This window comes from Nerophis ophidion, linkage group LG04, assembly GCF_033978795.1.
Source record: "Nerophis ophidion isolate RoL-2023_Sa linkage group LG04, RoL_Noph_v1.0, whole genome shotgun sequence".
Lineage (NCBI taxonomy): Eukaryota > Metazoa > Chordata > Actinopteri > Syngnathiformes > Syngnathidae > Nerophis > Nerophis ophidion.
The window spans coordinates 17,890,083-17,906,489 of NC_084614.1; the positions used below are offsets into that span (position 1 = coordinate 17,890,083).

General features: G+C 43.6%; 1 protein-coding gene across 1 annotated transcript; it reads left to right on the forward strand.

The window, feature by feature from the left end:
• Positions 1 to 4,379: 4,379 nt before the first annotated feature.
• On the forward strand, positions 4,380 to 15,544 carry tap2a (transporter associated with antigen processing, subunit type a). The gene is made up of 11 exons (XM_061897294.1): positions 4,380 to 4,913; positions 9,451 to 9,565; positions 9,635 to 9,765; positions 10,057 to 10,262; positions 10,357 to 10,554; positions 10,638 to 10,766; positions 10,902 to 11,090; positions 11,158 to 11,331; positions 11,977 to 12,136; positions 12,212 to 12,348; positions 14,270 to 15,544. Exons 1-11 carry the CDS (start codon positions 4,418 to 4,420, stop codon positions 14,459 to 14,461), a joined length of 2,127 nt encoding a protein of 708 aa, XP_061753278.1. The 5' UTR covers positions 4,380 to 4,417; the 3' UTR covers positions 14,462 to 15,544.
• Positions 15,545 to 16,407: the final 863 nt, after the last annotated feature.

A 16,407-nucleotide genomic window follows, 5' to 3' on the forward strand; every position in this document is an offset into this window, starting at 1 on the left:
AGGGGAGCAGTGAGCAGCAGCGGTGGCCGCGCCCGGGAATACGTTTTGGTCATTTAACCCTCAATTCCAACCCTATATGCTGAGTGCCAAGCAGGGAGGTAATGGGTCCCATTTTTATAGTCTTTGGTAAAGCCGCTGCTCCTCCACATGGAGAGGAGCCAGATGAGGTGGTTCGGGCATTTGGTCAGGATGCCACCCAAACGCCTCCCTAGGGAGGTGTTTCGGGCATGTCTGACCGGTAGGAGGCCACGGGGAAGACCCAGGACACGTTGGGAAGACTATGTCTCCCGGCTGGCCTGGGAACGCCTCGGGATTCCCCGGGAGAAGCTGGACGAAGTGGGTGAGGAGAGTGAAGTCTGGGCTTCCCTGCTTAGGCTGCTGCCCCCGCGACCCAACCTCGGATAAGCGGAAGAAGAAGGATGTATGGATGGATGGTCCTCATGAGAATTGTGGTCTTCCTTCACGCAAAACATTACCACTTCGGTCCACTGGCGCCGCTATAATGAACAAAATCTGAAAGTTCTTCAGTGGGCCTTCACTGTAGTGCTCCAAGCCAGTGGTTCTTAACCTTTTTTCAGTGATGTACCCCCTTTGACGAAGGACCAAGGCCATTTTACCCGCAGTGTTAATAAGCCTTCACTTTCGTTTTCCCCTCATTTATCTGCACACAGCATCAGGGCTGTGGGGGCGGAGCCGCCCAAATAGCGTCATTTCTTCCTGTATGGCAGTGGTTCTCAACCTTTTTTCAGTGATGTACCCCATGTGAACATTTTTTTTAAATCCATGTACCCCCTAATCAGAGCAAAGCATTTTTGGTTGATAAAAAGAGATAAAGAAGTAAAATACAGCACTATGTCGTCAGTTTATGATTTATTAAATTGTATAACAGTGCAAAATATTGCTCATTTGTAGTGGTTTTTCTTGAACTATTTGGAAAAAAAGATATACAAATAATTAAAAATTTGTTAAAAAAGAAACAAGTAATTCAATTATAAATAAAGATTTCTTCACATAGAAGTAATCATCAACTTAAAGTGCTCTCTTTGGGGATTGTAATAGAGATCCATCTGGATTCATGAACTTAATTCTAAACATTTCTCCACAAAAAAATAAATCTTTATCATAATTTATGGAACATGTCCACAAAAAAATCTAGCTGTCAACACTGAATATTGCATTGTTGTATTTCTTTTCACAATTTATGAACTTACATTCATATTTTGTTAAAGTATTATTCAATAAATATATCTATAAAGGATTTTTGAATTATTGCTATTTTTAGAATATTTTTTAAAAATCTCACGTACCCCTTGGCATACCTTAAAGTACCCCCAAGGGTACGCGTACCCCTATTTGAGAACCACTGCTCCAAGCTATAGGTTTGCGACTTGGTAGAACAAACCATTTCCACTTTTGATTCACACTGTACTTTAGTCTTAGACATTCTTAATTTGCTTAAGGATCCTTTTCAATTAACATTCTGTTGATAACGTCTATATAAATGACAGAAAAAAAAATTCAAACTCTACAAAAGCCCATCCATTTGATGCCATACAGCAGTGGTTCTCAAATGGGGGTACGCGTACCCCAGGGGGTACTTGAAGGTATGCCAAGGGGTACGTGAGATTTTTCTTAAATATTCTAAAAATAGCAACAATTCAAAAATCCATTACAAATATATTTATTGAATAATAATTCAACAAAATATGAATGTAAGTTCATGAAGTGTGAAAAGAAATGCAACAATGCAATATTCAGTGTTGACAGCTAGATTTTTTGTGGACATGTTCCATAAATATTGATGTTAAAGGTTTCTTTTTTTGTGAACAAATGTTTAGAATTAAGTTGATGAATCTGTTATGTTTGCTACTGGGGAAGGAGACGGCTCAGCGAAGGAATGTCAAGTTCAACAGGTTTATACGAAAACTTGATGATTACGTGGAGTGTGTATGCTACTAGGTGTTTGCATAGAAGACTATGTGTAGAATTTATCATACGTAGATACTGTAAGGTTTGTTGAGGTGTGTGTTGGTTGAAAAGGGTGTCCAAATCCGAGAGGGAGCAAGCCAGAGGGAGTCCAAAGTCCAAGCGAGGTCAGAGGCAGGAGAGCGGGTCCAATGTCCATAAACAAGGTCGAGGATCCGGGAAGGCAAAACGGGTCCAGAAGGGAAACAGCGGTGGTAAAACGACAAAAAGTAGTTTACGTTCCGACATCGAGGAGTCAACGTCGGCTATGTTTATACTGCCCTTCTTAATTAGCGTCAGGTGTGGCCTGCTGTCGGTTGCGGCGGAGAGAGGGCGTCGTCCGCTTGATGAGTGTGTGGGAGTCTCTGGTGTTTGCATTGGATCTTCAACGTGCACTTACAGCAGCAGGGAGCACAGAGTGTGTGCGTGACACAACAGAATCTAGATCAGGGGTCTCAAACTCAATTTACCTGGGGGCCACTGGATGCAGAAACTGGGTGAGGCTGGGCCGCGAGAAAATATATTTTTTAAGAAATCTAACATGCACTTTTTAATGAATTCGCCTTCTTTGAATGGCTTTCCCGCCCTAGCAACATACTTGCCAACTCTCGCGATTTTTCTGGGAAACACCCGAATATCAGTGCCCCTCCCGACAGTCTCCCAGGGCAATCATTCTCCCGGTTTTCACCCAGACAACAATATAAAGGGCGGGCCGTGGTGGCACTGCCTTTAGCGTCCTCTACAACCTGCCGCCTCGTCCGCTTTTCCACCATACAAACAGTCTGCCGGCCCAGTCACATATTGTAAGAGTCTTCTGCAGACCCACGGAATACACCCCCACACCCCCAACCCCACCCCCTATTGTAGCCCGGAAGATATAGGGCTGCATTGGATTCTGGGTATTTGTTCTGTTGTGTTTATGTTGTGTTATGGTGCGGATGTTCTCCCAAAATGTGTTTGTCATTCTTGTTTGGTGTGGGTTCACAGTGTGGCAGTGTTAAAGTTGTTTATACGGCCACCCTCAGTGTGACCTGTGTGGCTGTTGATCAAGTATGTCTTGCAGTCTCTTGCTACATCTATAATAGAAGCCAAATACAACATGTGGCTGGGCTGGAACGCTATTTGTACAGATTATAGAGGACGCTTAAGGCAGTGCCTCCACGGTGTCCCCTTAATATTGTTGTTTGAGTGAAATTCGGGAGACGATTATCCCTGGAGGGGCACTGAAAATTGGGAGTCTCCTGGGAAAATCGAGGGTGTAGAAGTATGACGCTGTAAAGCGTCATTCATATAAAACTCGCGGGCCGCAAAATAACGTCTCGCGGGCCACGTGTTTGAGACCCCTGATCTAGACGGATCTCTATTACAATCCCCAAAGAGGGCACTTTAAGTTGATGATTACTTCTATGTGTAGAAATCTTTATTTATAATTTAATCACTTGTTTATTTTTCAACAAGTTTTTAGTTATTTCTATATCTTTTTTTCCAAATAGTTCAAGACAGACCACTACAAATGAGCAATATTTAGCACTGTTATGGAATTGAATACATCAGAAACTGATGACATAGTGCAGGGGTGTCAAACTCAAATACAGAGTGGGCTAAAATTTAAACCTGAACAAAGCTGCAGGCCAAGGTTGAACAAATTAACCTTTTAATAGGGACCCAAACAAGTTTTGCAATGAATATTGAACAAGCACGGCTTAAATAGGGCAGCATGGTGGGACAGTGTTACGATGCGGGTGTTCTCCCGAATTGTGTTTTGCCATTCTTGTTTGGTGTGGGTTCACAGTGTGGCGCATATTTGTAAAAATGTTAAAGTTGTTTACACGGCCACCCTCAGTGGCATTTGACCAAGTATGTGTGTGAAAGCTGCATACATTATGTGACTTGGCCAGCACGCTGTTTATATGGCGGAAAAGAGGACGTGACGGCATGTTGTAGAGGACAGTGCCTTTAAGGCACACTCCCAATATTGTTGTCCGGGTGGAAATCTGGAGAATGGTTGCCCAGGGAGATTTTCGGGAAGGGCACTAAACTTCGGTAGTCTCCCGGGAAAATCGGGACAGTTGGCAAGTATGAGTATTAGCGGTGAATGTGGTTTTACCGGCGGGCCAGCTCTAATGTTAATTTGATATTGCCTCAAGGGCCAAATTAAATTAAACAGCGGGCCAAATTTGGTCCGCGGGCCAGAATTTGACATCTATGACATAGTGCTGTATTTTACTTCTTTATCTCTTTTTTTCAACCAAAAATGCTTTGCTCTGATTAGGGGGTACATGGATTTAAAAAAAATGTTCACATGGGGTACATCACTGAAAAAAGGTTGAGAACCACTGCCATACAGGAAGAAATGACGCTATTTGGGCGGCTCCGCCCCCACAGCCCTGATGCTGTGTGCAGATAAATGAGGGGAAAACGAAAGTGAAGGCTTATTAACACTGCGGGTAAAATGGCGACGAGTTTGGTCCTTCGTCAAGTGATTGCTTTGACTTTGGCACTATGCGTGGACGCCTGCTCGGTGTACGCGGCCGTGGTCGTGGTAGGCGCGCACGGGAGCGGTGCGAGTTCCGCGTGGGTGTTTGCGCTGCTGAGGTGTTTGGCGCTCGCCGCGGCAACAGTGGCCGCGCTCGGAGGACTGCCGCCGGTACCGGCTCGCCTCCTCGCCGCGCACTGTGCACTTCCCGCCGTCATGAAAACCGGCACCGCGGTGCTGGGCCTGGAGGACAACCAGTGCGGCGTGGTGGCGGACGCGCGCTGCTGGCTGATGTGCACCGGAGCCTCGCTGGCTGCTGCCTTTTTTTGGGAAACGCTCCTCCCGGTCTCCGATGGCGAAGGGAAGACGCAAAACAAGCCCAGAGTGTTGTTCATGAGAGTGGTCCGCATGTACAAGCCGGACTACCCCGCGATGCTCGCTGCCTTCTTCTTTCTCACCCTGGCTGTTGTCTGTAAGTACACCGAGATTAAAGGCCTACTGAAATGAGATTTTCTTATTTAAACGGGGATAGCAGGTCCATTCTATGTGTCATACTTGATCATTTCGCGATATTGCCACATTTTTGCAGAAATGATTTAGTAGAGAACATCTACGATAAAGTTCGCAACTTTCGGTGCTAAGAGAAAAGCCCTGCCTCTACCGGAAGTCGCAGACGATGACGTCACATGTTGATGGCTCCTCACATCCTCACATTGATTTTAATGGGAGCTGTCACACCAAATTTCTTCTCCCTACAAACCCCCCCCCCCATTTACTTCCGCTATCATGATTAATACAGATGTTTTGTTATATAAAAATATAACGCTATATCATAAAAATACAGACGTTTTGTTAACCCTATATTGAAAAAAAAATGTAAAAAACAATTTACAAACACGGGCTTCACAGTGGAATAGGGGTTAGTGCGTCTGCCTCACAATACAAAGGTCCTGCAGTCCTGGGTTCAAATCCAGGCTCGGGATCTTTCTGTGTGGAGTTTGCATGTTCTCCCCGTGAATGCGTGGGTTCCCTCCGGGTACTCCCACTTCCAAAAACATGCACCTGTGGATAGGTTGATTGGCAACACTAAATTGGCCCTAGTGTGTTGTCTGTCTATCTGTGTTGGCCCTGCGATGAGGTGGCGACTTGTCCAGGGTGTACCCCACCTTCCGCCCGATTGTATCTGAAATAGGCGCCAGCACCCCCCGCGACCCCGAAAGGGAATACGCGGTAGAAAATGGATGGATGGAATTTACAAACACAAGCTATGGGATGACATAAGAGGAAACGTGACCCCGGAAGTAAATGCGTCATCCCATAGATTGTTTGTAAATTGTTTTAAAAAATGTTTTATAATATAGCGTTACCAAAACGTCTGTGTTTTTATAATATAGCGTTAACAAAACGTCTCTTAATCATGACCCCGGAAGTAAATGGGGGGGGTTGTAGGGGGGAAGAAATTTGGCGTGACAACGCCTCTAACAAAAACAGCTATGTGTCATACTTGATCATTTCGCGATATTGCCATATTTTTGCTGAAAGGATTTAGTAGAGAACATCAACCATAAAGTTTGCAACTTTCGGTGCTAACAGAAAAGCCCTGCCTCTACCGGAAGTCGCAGACGATGATGTCACATGTTGATGGCTCCTCACATCTTCACATTGTTTTTAATGGGAGCCTCCAACAAAAACAGCTATTCGGACCGAGAAAACGACAATTTCCCCATTAATTTGAGCGAGGATGAAAGATTCGTGTTTGAGGATATTGATAGCGACGGACTAGAAAAAAAAACGCGATTGCATTGAGACGGATTCTTATGTTTTAGAGACATTTACTAGGATAATTGTGGGAAATCCCTTATCTTTCTATTGTGTTGCTAGTGTTTTAGTGAGTTTAACAGTACCTGATAGTCAGAAGTGTACGTCCACGGCCGGGTGTTGACGCGCAGTGTCTCAGGGAAGTCGACGGCAGCTTTATGGGGAGCACAAGCTCAGCTGATACCCGGTAAGAAGCGAATTTCTACCACAAATTTCTCACGGAAACCTGCTTGTTGACATTCGGTCGGGATCTATGTCCGCTGTGATCCATAGTAAAGTTTCACCTCCGTGAATTTTAAACAAGGAATCACCGTGTTTTTGTGTGGCTAAAGGCTAAAGCTTCCCAACTCCATCTTTCTACTTTGACTTTTCCAATATTAATTGAACAAATTACAAAGGATTCAGCAACACAGATCTCCAAAATACTGTGTAATTATGCGGTTAAAGCAGACGACTTTTAGCTGTGTGTGTGTGCGCAGCGCTCATATTCCTAACAGCCCGTGACGTCAAGCGTACACGTCATCATTACACGACATTAAACTCCCCGGAAATTTAAAATTGCAATTTAGTAAACTAAAAAGGCCGTATTGGCATATGTTGCAATGTTAATATTTCATCATTGATGTATAAACTATCAGACTGCGTGGTGGGTAGTAGTGGGTTTCAGTATCAATCAATCAATCAATGTTTATTTATATAGCCCTAAATCACAAATGTCTCAAAGGACTGTACAAACCATTACGACTACAACATCCTCGGAAGAACACACAAAAGGGCAAGTAGGCCTTTAAAAGAATGACAGTATTGTCGGTGTGCCTAATAAAGTGACCAGTAAAAGTCATAACAAACAGAAAGCCCAAACATGGACATGTTTTCCTAATCTCAGCAGTTCCACGCACAGTTTTATAAATGGGGCTTTGCTGAAGTCAACTTTCACTTTCATGCCCGAGTTGCATTACAATAACCCAGAACAGGGACGGCGTGGCGCAGTGGGAGAGTGGCCGTGCGCAACCCGAGGGTCACTGGTTCAAATCCCACCTAGAACCAACCTCGTCATGTCCGTTGTGTCCTGAGCAAGACACTTCACCCTTGCTCCTGATGGGTGCTGGTTGGCGCCTTGCATGGCAGCTCCCTCCATCAGTGTGTGAATGGGTAAATGTGGAAGTATTGTCAAAGCGCTTTGAGTACCTTGAAGGTAGAAAAGCGCTATACAAGTACAACCCATTTATTTATTTATAACACTTCCAGTAAGTTTTCAACCTTGGTATTGTTGAAAATTGTGCATTGACTCCAGTGTTGGGTTGGTTACTGAAAACCAGTAACTAGTTGCAGCTACCAGTTACTTTATTTCAAAAGTAACTCAGTCACTAACTCAGTTACTTAAACAAAAAAGTAATGTGTTACTGTGAAAAGTAACTCGTTACTTTTTTTTAAATGTTTTTTTGTTTTAAGGCTCTGTCACGCCAAATTTCTTCCCCCCTACAAAAACCTTCCCCAGCCCATTTACTTCCGGGGTGATGATTAATACAGACCTTTTTGTTAACGCTATATTGTAAAAATATAACGTTATAAAAATATAACACTATATTATAAAAATACAGACGTTTTGTTAACGCTATATTATAAAAAATTTTAAAAAATTACAAACACAAGCTATGGGATGACGTAAGAGGAAATGTGACCCCGGAAGTATATGTGTCATCCCATAGCTTGTGTTTGTAAACATTTTTTTATTTTTTTATAATATAGCGTTAACAAAACGTCAATTTTTTATAATATAGCGTTATATTTTTATAATATAGCTTTAACAAAACGTCTGTATTAATCATGACCCCGGAAGTAAATGGGGGGGGGGAACTAGTGGTCCGGTAGTTTCCGAAGCACTCCGCCAAAAGACAGAGCGACAATACAAGACTGTGGTGCACTGGACCCCACCGCCGATACTCCGACAGAGAGTCGCTGGGCGAATCGGACGTGTAACTTGTTAGTCGTGATATCAGCCCATTTGGGGCTAATTGTGCTACCGTAACTGTAAACTCCACTCAAAACTCAAATGTTTATTCTTGGTGTTGAATTTTATCGAATAAATTTCCCCCCAAAATGCGACTTATACGCCAGTGCGACGTATATGTTTTTTTCCTTCTTTATTATGCATTTTCGGCCGGTGCAACGTATACTTCGGAGCGACTTATAATCCGAAAAATACGGTATACGTTTCCTGTGCTTTTTGAGGTTAAGGTTATAAGGAACACTGCGAACACTGATAGCAAAATCATCAAATCTCGTCAAATCAAATCATATAAAAAAGACTCAGAAATCCTGGAGGATACTTATTTTAGTGTCAATGCAATTATTTCTACAATACCAAAACTTACTGGTAGTGTTCTACTGTAGCTTTGTACATCACACCAGGGGGAGCTCCACAAACCACGTTAAACCCAGATTCCGATCTAACAAAGGTCTTAACTCATTCTCTTTCCATGCCACATCAATGTGGAATGCACTCCCAACAGGTGTAAAAGTAAGTGCATCTCTATATTCCTTCAAAACCGCTCTAAAACAACACCTCCAGGCAACTTCAACACTTTACTAATACCCTCCTCCATTCACATCCCATCTCCCCGGATTATAAACAACTCAAATGTACTTCTAATGTATATACTTGTTCTTATGCTATGTGAACTCACTATGTTCTCTGCTGGCTGGACATATCCTACTAAATAAGACCTACACTGTTTCAATGTCCACATTTCTCTGTTGATGCAATTGTTGATGACTGAAGTTCTGATATCAACCAAAGCTCCTCATCCCACCCCCCGGATTGTAAATAATGTAAATAATTCAATGTACATACTATGATGATTAACTTGTGTGATGACTGTATTATGTTGATAGTATATATTTGTACCATGAATTGATTAACGTGGACCCCGACTTAAACAAGTTGAAAAACTTATTCGGGTGTTACCATTTAGTGGTCAATTGTACGGAATATGTACTGTACTGTGCAAACTACTAATAAAAGTATCAATCAATCAATCAACAGCTCACGTGTTTAATCGATTCAAAACTCGAGAATCATTGACTCACACGGGCGTGCGAGTTTCTGCGAGATCACCTCAGTCACCTCGTGTCAGTGAAATGAATTCCGTTTTCCATCACTAGTACGTGTCATTGTGTGTGTGTCTCAGGTCAGATGTTCATTCAGTTTTACACGGGGAAGATTATTGACAACCTGCGTGGTAATTACTTGCCAAATGAATTCTTCTCAGCGCTCCTCCTCATCGGCCTCTTCTCTTTGGGAAGGTGCGCATAAACGACCTTGCAGCCCAGAAGCCCTCCAATGTGTCTTGACGTTGTCATTTGTTTGATCAGCTCATTGGGCGCAGGCTGCAGAGGGGGTCTCTTTACGTGGGCCAGAAGCTCTTTTACGTACAGAGTCAACTGCAATCTGTTTGAAACTTTGACCAAACAGGAAGTTGGGTTTTTCGAGACGGTACAGACAGGTAAGGCCCAGGAGCAGACCTTGGCTGTGTCTCAATTGGCGTACTGTCGTACCAACACTCTAGAGTGCAAATTTGCATTGACATGGAGTACGGCAAAATGCAGCGCACTGTTAGTACCAGGATGTCGACCTCAAAAATAGTGAGTGCGCAGTGATTGACACCACTGTGACAGTGGTTATGCACTATAAAGACTAAGTGTAAGCACAGCAGTATGCGAATTGAGACACAGCTATCACCATTGCCTTCATTGACACACTCCACTTTTTTTAAGCGCATGTGCTTTGCGTGCAGGTGAACTCACAAGCAGGTTGTCTACGGACACCAGCATGATGGGGGATACAGCGTGTCTCAATGTCAACGTTCTGCTGAGGAACCTCATCAAGATGGTTGCCAACTTGGTCATAATGTTGCAACTATCATGGCAGCTGACATTTATATTGTTGATGGTGGTCCCGGTTACAATCCTCATACAGAACATCTACAACAAGCACGAGCAGGTCATGCATCATCTAATCACCCCTGAATTTGCGTGCTAATTTTACTCTATGCAGAGTCCTCACTGTCAGCTTTGTGGGACATTTTCTTCTCCAGCGGTTGAAGCTGGCCATACAGAACTCCCTGGCCGTGGAAAAAAAAACGGCCCATGAGATCCTTTTGGGTATCCATACGGTACGGAGCTTTAGCGCAGAGAAACACGAGGCCCGTCACTATGACAACCGGCTGCTGGACACAAAAGTCCTCAAGAACCAGCGGCAAACTGTCACGATTGTTTACCTTCTCGGAAGGAGGGTGAGGTGTTGTTGCATGTACAGCAAGGATTTATGGAGATTGGGAGCAGGGGTCTGATAACTGATGCGTGTGCGTGTTTGTAGTTGACAGAGTTGGTGATGCAGGTGCTGATCTTGTGGTATGGCAGGTTGTTCATCCAGAGGGGGCAAATGAGCACCGGCCACCTAGTCACCTTCATCCTCTACCAGGAGGATTTTCGGTACAACATCATGGTATGATCACTGTAACGTCGCTACAGCTCAGTACTCTGTGTACTGATTGCCAATCAATCAATCTTAATTTGACTAATATTTACTGGAAAATGAACTGCTGGCAGTTGTCGTTACACCCCTAATGTCTACTGTCAGGCACTAATGTACATCTGCTGCAACATGCTGAACTCAGTGGGGGCCGCTGCTAAAGTGTTTGAGTATCTGGATCGAAAACCTCAGATCAGCACCAAGGGGGAACTGGCACCCAATCAGCTTCAAGGACACATTGTCTTCCGCAATCTGAACTTTGTCTATCCAACGCGCCCTGACATACCTGTGCTAAAGGTGGGTTTGACATCGTCCTTGTTTGATTTCTGCACTAAAGCATGAAAGCAAACACCTTTTCCATCAGGACTTCTCTTTGGAGCTGAGATCGGGTGAGATGACGGCGCTGGTGGGGCCGTCGGGAGAGGGGAAGAGCACTTGTGCGTGTTTGCTGAAGCGCTGGTATGAGCCGCGGGACGGTGAAATCCTGTTGGACGATGCTCCACTGGAATCCTACAACTGCCGCTACCTCAGCAAGAAGGTGAGAGGCTCAAAAGGGCAACTGCTGTGTTGATCAATCACAATTAAAACTTGCATATCTTCTGATGCCAGTATGACGGCCCAGCACGCTGATCAAATGTGTCATTATATTCTCATCAGCCAGGCGCCTCCGTCATACATTAATTGACTGAAAAGACTGAAAATAATCAATCAAGTAAAAAACATGGCACGCTTGCTTACATGGTGCTACATATGCTGCATTCTATTGACAAGTTACAACAAAAATCCCATGCAATCTAATTTGTAAAGTAATAATATTTTAATTTTACTTAAGCTGCATCACAAAGAAAGGCTGTGATTCTATTCAAGGCATGGTGAGTAGCGAATAGAACCAGGGCAGAGAAGCTTGCTGACAAACGATGAGAGCGAAGAAGTGTTGGCGATGAGTCCTCATGCATAATTAGTTTATTTGTGATGCAGCTCATGAAGTACAATTTCCTACTGTAATTCACAAATTACCATGTCATTGTTAGAGATCGCATCCCTACTTTAAAATGCACATTAGTGTCCCTTACCTGGTTTAAACGACAACAATCTGAAGATACTATGTCAAGGAATCGAACACTCACATTGCGGTAGTATGTGCCCAGCTTCATACCAAACTAACCTGTTGGTGTTTTGACAGATCGCCTTGGTAAACCAGGAGCCAGTGCTCTTCTCAGGCACAATTGGAAGCAACATAGCCTACGGACTTGATGACTGCTCCATTGACACCATTCAGGAAGCGGCTCGACTGGCTGACGCCCACAACTTCATCATGCAGCTGGACAAAGGCTACGATACAGGTAAAGGTGTCCGGTTTGAAGTAAGAGAGAAAATGGAGGCCTGTGTTTTGATGCGTCTTTTCTGGGGTTCCTCAGAGGTAGGTGAGGGGGGCAGCTTGTTATCCAAGAGCGAACGGCAGCGGATCGCTGTTGCTCGAGCGCTGGCCAGGCAGCCACAGGTCCTGATTCTGGATGAAATAACAAGCTCCCTGGATGAGGACAGTGAAAACACGGTATGGTGATGTGAGGTTTTGTCAGCATCATATGCAAAAACTACAAGTTGTGGCAGAAAAGTTCTAAGGTTGTTTACGCTATTTGCATTCTTTGGTGTGAGGTGGCATCGTCCACTGCGGGTTCTTACCACAGCGCCAGATGATCAACCAGCACATCCACTGTACATTGAACTCCTGCAGCATTTGCTTCATCTAGTGCGCAAAGAGAGGTGAGAGTTGTTGCAGGACAACTCTTGGCTACTTTCACAATGACAACACAGCTGCACATGGCCGTGCAGGAGCAACTTGCCTACTCATAAGACCAGACTCTGTGTATTTGATTCCTCTTTCCTGACTCCTTTTAAAGACGTAGACAACATCAAGATGGGCGTGACAAAGTTATGGAGGATTTTTGAAATATTCCTTCTAAGAGTCGCGTTGCAACAAACACTTTAAAGATTCATACATGCAAGACATACGGAAGAATGGAGACAGTTTCTTTCTCACCTTGTACTGTGAAACAATTATTCAAGCATGGGGAGAGAGGGACTGCTGCGTCCACGCACAACCATAAGGTTTGTCAATCAAATAACCCGTAAAAAAAAAATTATATTCCAAAGAGACGCCATGCTGTTTCTACGAAACAAAAATTCCTCAGCATAGTTGGAGCTTCCTCTACGGGTTGGGGACGAGATCCGGCCCCAAGTGGAGAATTTCAAATACCTTAGGGTTTTGCTCACAAGACAGGTACAAGTGTATTGTGAGATGTGCAGGGCAATCGGTCTGTCGTGGTGAAGAGGGAGCGGAGCGGAAAAACTAAGTTCTCAACCTACCGGGCTATTTAAGTTCCTATTCTCACTTTTGGTCATGATCTTTAAGGTTGTGACTAAAGGACAATATTGCAGGTCTAAGCAGCCAAAATGAGTTTCCTCCATACGGTGGCAAGGCTTTCACTTAGAGATAAGGCGAAAAGCTGTGTCATTCGGGAGAAGCTCGATGTAAAGTCACTGCTCCTTCAAACTGAATAAGCCAGATGAGGTGGCTCGGGCATCTGGGTAGGATCGGCCACGGTGAAGAGACAATGACTCCCAGCAGGCCTACGGAAGCGATATGATTCTTTAGAAGGACACAAAGGAAGTAGCTGAGGAGAGAAAAGTCCGGGCTTCTTTGCAGAGGCTGCTTCCCTGACAACACAACCCTACTTAAGCGAAAGAAGATGAATGGATGGATTCCTCAGCAAAACCATCCAAGTCCAATTCCACACCTCAATGAAGTCCCCGAGACCAACAAGAGTCTCAGTCGCTGCCCTTATTCTCTCTAGCTCCAAGGGGCCGACCAGAGAGCCATGTCCAGACCTTTGGGCTCCGCGGCATGCCCAAGCCATCTGTTCTCCTCCTCAAAGCGGGACATGCACCCCTTCAGCTGCAGGAAGCCCTTGACCAGTACAAATGTCCCCCTAGAGAAACTCTCCGCCAGTGGCGCCAGGTTTGCTGATGTCGTCGTCGCGGCTGCCAACTCTACCGGGAATGAGGAAGTGCTGTGTTTTTGTTGTGGCTGATGTTTAGCGTTCACATTGGCTGTATTAACTTGTTTTTTCATCCTCAAAACATCTCCATTCCAACATGCTTTAAACAGCTCCATGAACGCTGTTTAAAATTGTCGCCGTTGCCGTGTTACCGCCTACTGTAGTCGGCCGTCAAATCGAAGGTTGGGAAAAGTGTTAGACTCCAGGAAGATAATTTGTAGTGGGACTTTTCTGACAAATAGTCGATTTTGTTTACACAAACAAGACAAATAAGTCTAAATGAATATATGTAATGGTAAATCATAAGTTTTAATAATGTTTTTTTATTAGTGTGTCGTGTTTATTTGTCTTAGCCACTGAAATTGCAGAAGTCCATGCCAAAGCTTGTTCAAGCCAAATTGTATTCACATCCTTCAGGTCCTGCAAAACCTGGCCAATCGCCCCAACCAAACTCTTCTGGTGATAGCTCATAGACTTAACACCATCGAGAAGGCCGATCAGATCGCAGTGATCGGTAACGGCAGTGTTCAAGAGCTGGGAACCCACCAAGAATTGCTGGCCAAGAAGGGGATCTACTGCAAAGTGAGAGAGAAGCTTGCCACAAATTGACGCTACTGATAGGCTCCATTTACCATTATGTATTTCCAAGGTTCTACACTCCTATGATGATACAACTAATTTAAATAATTATCTCAATACATATACAGTGTGACTCAAGTTTTGTCAAAGGATTGTTAAAACTTAAAATAAATAATTAAAATTAAATAAAAAAAAAAAAAAAAATTATAATGAGTAAATAAAAGGTTGCGGTGTTGAAATTACCTCAATTAAAAAACTTAAATAGTATCAGTGATTTTGCATCATCTGTTATGGTGATTTTGTTCATGAAACTGCTGCTATAGCAGGGGTCTCAAAGTCAATTTACCCGGGGGCCACTGAAAGCAGCGTCGGGGCGGGGCTGGCCTGCATCAGGTATTCCACAAGAAAAGCTTTGTTGAAAAAATTCCAAATGTCTCAAATAGCTTTATACATATTTTTTTGGAACAAAATACAATTAAAAATAAATAAACAAATTACTAAGAACATAAGTACATACACATGCAGAATATACAAACCCTGTTTCCATATGAGTTGGGAAACAGGGGTTGCCCGAGTGCGAGCTATTCAGGGACGACGGCAGTCTCTTCCCGCAGACGAGCGGGGTAAACCCCCTGGATATGATTTATGCCACTTCTTTTTCTGTCTCATTTTGTCCACCAAACTTATAAGGTTGTGCATGAAGGCACAAAGGTGAGTTTTGTTGATGTTATTGACTTGTGTGGAGTGTGCTAATCAGACATATTTGGTCACGGCATGACTGCAAGCTAATTGATGCTAACATGCTATTTAGGCTAGCTGTATGTACATATTGCATCATTCATAACATGGTCACTACTGCCTACTTTGTCTTGTTATTTCATAACATGGTCACTACTGCCTACTTTGTCTTGTTATATTCTTATTTTACTGTTATATTGTTATTCCCATTGTTTTTATTCTTTTTGTAATATTTCTCTATTTTGTTTCCATTTAAACCCCCATTATTTACTCTTTTCTTTAAATTGATCTCAACTCTGTACACTGCTGCTGGAATTTTAATTTTCCTGAAGGAACTCTCCTGAAGGAATCAATAAAGTACTATCTATCTATCTATCCATCTATTATGCCTCATTTGTAGCTATTTGCATCCAGCCCCCCCCCCCCACATTTAATGCCAAACAAACACATACCAATCGTTGGTTAGAAGGCGATCGCCGAATTCGTCCTTGCTTCCTCCCGTGCCGTTGTCTGTCGTGATATGGCTCAATAGCTTCAGTTTCTTCTTCAATTTTGTTTTCGCTAACTGCCTCCATACTCCAACCATCCGTTTCAATACATGCGTAATCTGTTGAATCGCTTACGGCGCTGAAATCTGAGTCTGAATCCGAGCTAATATTGCTATACCTTTCTGTGCTATCCGCCATGTTTGTTTCTGTGTGGTCACACTGTGATGTCACAGGATAATGGACGGGTGGATATAACGACAGTTAAAATCAGGCACTTTGAAGACGTTTTTCGGGATACAGCGTGATGGGTAACATTTTGAGAAAAACTTCGAAAAATAAAATAAGCCACTGGGAACTGATTTTTATTGGTTTTAACCCTTCAGAAATTGTGATAATATTCCCCTTTAAGATGTGCCCAAGACAAAACGTTTTTTGACAGTGCACCAATTGCGGTTATAGGGAGTTGGTATGGAACCGCTTGCCAAGAGTGAACCGCCATTTCAGGGCTTGAAAGCTGCAATGTAAAATGGCGGACATAAACTGGCTGCGTGGGTTGTCTTTTGAGCATGTGTGAAAGTCCCTTCTCTTTGGACTTTTGCTTTCGGTTTCCTTGTGGAGCGGTGTGTCTCACATCTCACTAAAATAACCTTCACTGATAGCCAGAAAAGAGCGGCTTCCTTCAAAGCCGCTTTAAAAAGCCATCGAACGTGGTGCCTACCGGTAACTGTGAATAGACAAGGTTTTCACTTT

Bases quoted from the DNA above. Each gene is read 5' to 3' on its own strand.
- tap2a (XM_061897294.1), top strand. From the start codon at position 4,418: ATGGCGACGAGTTTGGTCCTTCGTCAAGTGATTGCTTTGACTTTGGCA. The intron at 9,566-9,634 runs GTGCGCATAAAC...TTGTTTGATCAG, and splicing joins GGCCTCTTCTCTTTGGGAAG to CTCATTGGGCGCAGGCTGCA. The intron at 11,091-11,157 runs GTGGGTTTGACA...CTTTTCCATCAG, and splicing joins CTGACATACCTGTGCTAAAG to GACTTCTCTTTGGAGCTGAG.